General features: G+C 48.4%; 1 protein-coding gene across 2 annotated transcripts in view; it reads right to left on the bottom strand.

Annotated features, from left to right (window-relative positions):
- ABCA3 (ATP-binding cassette, sub-family A (ABC1), member 3) overlaps window positions 1-3,854 on the bottom strand; it is a 60,966-nt gene that overhangs the window by 26,446 nt on the left and 30,666 nt on the right. For both annotated transcript variants that reach the window (XM_011962404.1, XM_011962405.1), the window contains one exon: window positions 1,825-2,006. In XM_011962404.1, coding sequence (XP_011817794.1) covers window positions 1,825-2,006 — 182 coding nt within the window. The remainder of the gene's footprint in view (window positions 1-1,824; window positions 2,007-3,854) is intronic.

Below are 3,854 nucleotides of genomic sequence, written 5' to 3'. Positions count from 1 at the left end.
CTTGCAGTGAGCTGAGATCCGGCCACTGCACTCCAGCCTGGGCAACAGAGCGAGACTCCGTCTCAAAAAAAAAAAAAAAAAAATGGCCTTAACTAGCCATCGGTAGGGAATTAGTTAAGTATGTGGTGATGAGCCCACAGGATGGAATACTATGTGTCACTATAAATGAAAGTGCTTCTTAAAAAGGTATATACTTAGAGAGAAATATATTTATAAATATAACAACATTTATCAATATGTTTAGATAATTTAAAACTATATTTATAAACAGACAAATACGTGTATGTATTTAAGATATCTGAGTTGTACTGTTAGGTTAAGAAAAGCAACTTTTAAGCATTTTTTACAATATGATTCTTTTTTTTTTTTGAGACAGGTTCTCATTTTGTCACCAAAGTTGGAGTGTGGTGAATACAGCTCACTGCAGCCTCCACCTCCTGGGCTCAAGTGATTCTTCTGCCTCAGCCTCCCAAGTAGTGGGGACCACAGGCATGTGCCGCCTGGCTAATTTTTTAAATTTTTTATTTATTTTGTGGAGATGGGGGCTTCACTATGTTGCCCAGGCGGGTCTCTAACTCCTGGCCTCAAGTCATCCTTCCACTTCAGCCTCCCAAAGTGCTGGGATTACAGGCGTGAGTCACCGTGCCCATCCTTTTTTTTTTTTTTTGAGACGGAGTCTTGCTCTGTTGCCCAGGTTGGAGTGCAATGGTGCGGTCTCAGCTCACTGCAACCTCTGCCTCCCGGGTTCAAGCGATTCTACCTGCCTCAGCCTCCTGAGTAGCTGGGGTTACAGACGCCTGCCACCACACCCAGCTAATTTTTTTTTTTTCTTTTGTATTTCTTTTTTTTTTTTTTTTTTTTGAGATGGGGTCTCGCTCTATCGCCCAGGCTGGAGTGCAATGGCTTGATCTCGGCTCACTGCAAGCTCCGCCTCCCAGGTTCACACCATTTTCCCGTCTCAGCCTCCCGAGTAACTGGGACTACAGGTGCCTGACACCACATCCAGCTAATTTTTTTGTATCTTTAGTAGAGACGGTGTTTCACCGTGTTAGCCAGGATGGTCTCGATCTCCTGACCTCGTGATCCACCCGTCTCGGCCTCACAAAGTGCTGGGATTACAGGCTTGAGCCACCGCGCCCGGCCTCTTTTGTATTTCTTTAGTAGAAACGGGGTTGGCCAGGCTGGTCTCAAACTTCTGACCTCAGGTGATCCTCCTGTCTCGGTCTCCCAAAGTGCTGGGATTACAGGCGTGAGCCACCACACCAGGCCTCCAATCACATTTTTATAAAACAAATGAAGCTATGCTATATGTCCATCCACATGTGCTCTATGACAGTAAGTGAAGAGAAGGAAACTTGGCAAAGTACATACCAAATGTCAACAGTGTTCATCTCACCAGTAGGACTGAGCTACAGATTCCAGGAATGCGATCATTTTTATAAGAAGCTAGATTTTGTAGGCAGAAAGCCCAGTCAGATACTTTTTACGAGAAAGGAGGCAGGAGTTGAGAAGGCAGGTGGGCAGCAGAGGCTGCGTGCGTGGGTCTTGCAGAGAGGGGGCCAGAGCAGCCCGTTTTTTGCACCCCTCTGTTTCAGGCTGTGGAGCAGAAGGATTTCTCTTGGGCATGGTGGGTCTTTATCTCTCTGTGAACTAGTCCCAAGGGCCCTCGGGGACACACCACTCCCTGTGCACAGGGCAGGGTTCTGTGTCCCAGCCCCACGCAGCCGCTGCATGCCGGGGACTTGGAGGGGTCCCTGAGCAGGCACTGGGGACGCCTCTGCACTCACAGAGGTGGCAGATCAGGAGCCGGGCATCAGAACTCACCAGGATGAAGAAGTACCAGGGCTGAGGTACGCCGAACTGCCCTGGGAAGACGGCCTCCATGTACCAGGTCACCAGGCCATAAAGCACAGAGTCCAGCAGCAGCATCCCCAGCACCTGCCCGAAGCAGAAGTCGTCGTCCACGTTGACGGGACTCAGGAGGTCTCGCCACTGGATGCCCATGCCTGCAAGACACACCGGGAAAGTGGCCCGAAAGCCAGCAGGCTGGGGGCCCAGGGACCCTGAAGCCCCTGGTGGCATGCGTGTGCACGTGTGACCGTGCACGTGTGACCTTGCACGGTCACTGCTTGGTTGGCATGCCTTTTCCCTTCCTGGTTTTATAACAAGTTGGACAGCTTTCTTCAAGTCTGGAAGATAAATGCAGATCACAAAATCATTAAGTCACAGACTAGCAACAGCTCATTTACTGACTAGACAGACCTGCAATTAATCGGTGACATATATGCACATATGTACACATATACATATGCACCCACATCTATGATTTCGGTAAGGCCAATGTGGGTCAATGTGCATTTAGCATAAATCTTTTTTTTTTTTTTTTTGAGATGGAGTCTCGCTCTGTCGCCTAGGCTGGAGTGCAATGGTGTGACCTTGGCCCACTGCAACCTCTGCCTCCAATGTTCAAATGATTCTCCTGCCTCAGCCTTCGGAGTAGCTGGGATTACAGGAGCATGACACCACACCTGGTTAATTTTTTTTTTTTTTTAGATGGAGTCTCACTCTGTTGCCAGGCTGGAGTACAGTGGCATGATCTCGGCTCGCTGCAACCTCCTCCTCCCGTGTTCAAGCGGTTCTCCTGCCTCAGCCTCCTGAGTAGCTGGGACTACAGGAGCGCGCCACCACGTCCAGCTAATTTCTGTATTTTTAGTAGAGATGGAGTTTCGCCATGTTGGCCAGGATGATCTCGATCTCTTGACCCCATCATCCACCTGCCTCGGCCTCCCAAAGTGCTGGGATTACAAGCGTGAGACACCATGCCCCACCAATTTTTGTATTTTTAGTAGAGACAGGGTTTCGCCATGTTGGACGGACTGAACTCCTGACCTTGAGTAATCCACCCGCCTTGGCCTCCCAAAGTGCTGGGATTACAGTTGTGAGCCACCCCATCCAGCCTAGTATTACTTTTTTTTCACATTTTAATTTTGTAGTGATGGGGTCTTGCTATGTTGTCCAGGCTGGTCTCAAACTCCTGCCTCAAATTCCTTCTTCCTGCCTCGGCCGTAAGTCTTTTTAATCACAGAAATATTTCAAACATGTGTAAAGCTCTCTTTAATGGAGCTCATGTTTCTCATCTTCTCTCTGGTTTACCAACATTGCAGTCCTGACAGCGCTGGGGATCTGTGTATCCAAACACCCTCTGTTTGGCCGAGGACCCCGAAGAAAATAATGCTCTCCAGCCTTGGTGAATCTGCACTTTCAAACAACCAGAGATTTGTCTGTTTTAAGAAAATTCACTCTAGCTGGGCGTGGTGGCTCACATCTGTAATCCCAGCACGTTGGGAGGCTGACACAGGACGACTACTTGAGGCCAGGAGTTTGAGACCAGCCTAGGCAACACAGACAAATTAGCCAGGTATGGTGGTACGTGCTTGTGGTCCCAGCTACTCAGGAGACTGAGGTGGGAGGATCACTTGAGTCTGGGAGGTCGAGGCTACAGTGAGCTATTATCATGTTACTGCACTCCAGCCTGGGCAATGGAGTAAGACCCTGTTTCTAAAAAAAAAATTGTTAAAAAGAAAGCAAAAGAACAAAGTCTACATTTTATCAACACACTAGGAAACACAGATAATGTAAAAGCTAAAGTGTCAGAAGACACTGCCGACTGCAAAAAATCGTTCTAATGAAAGACAAAGCAACACTGGACACTCCCACCTCCTTCCACAGACCCAGACCTTTGCAAGCTGCAGCTAGGAACTGCATGGTGCCATGGCTTGACTGGGCCCCCCAAATTCATGTGTTGGAGACTTGACCCCCAATGCTGCAATGTTGTGATGTTCATAAAAATTAAG

The sequence above is a fragment of the Colobus angolensis genome, unplaced genomic scaffold (genome assembly GCF_000951035.1).
Source record: "Colobus angolensis palliatus isolate OR3802 unplaced genomic scaffold, Cang.pa_1.0 Scaffold59, whole genome shotgun sequence".
NCBI lineage: Eukaryota > Metazoa > Chordata > Mammalia > Primates > Cercopithecidae > Colobus > Colobus angolensis.
The sequence above is the reverse complement of the archived record's forward strand: the minus strand, read 5'-3'. Positions and strand labels throughout refer to the sequence as shown.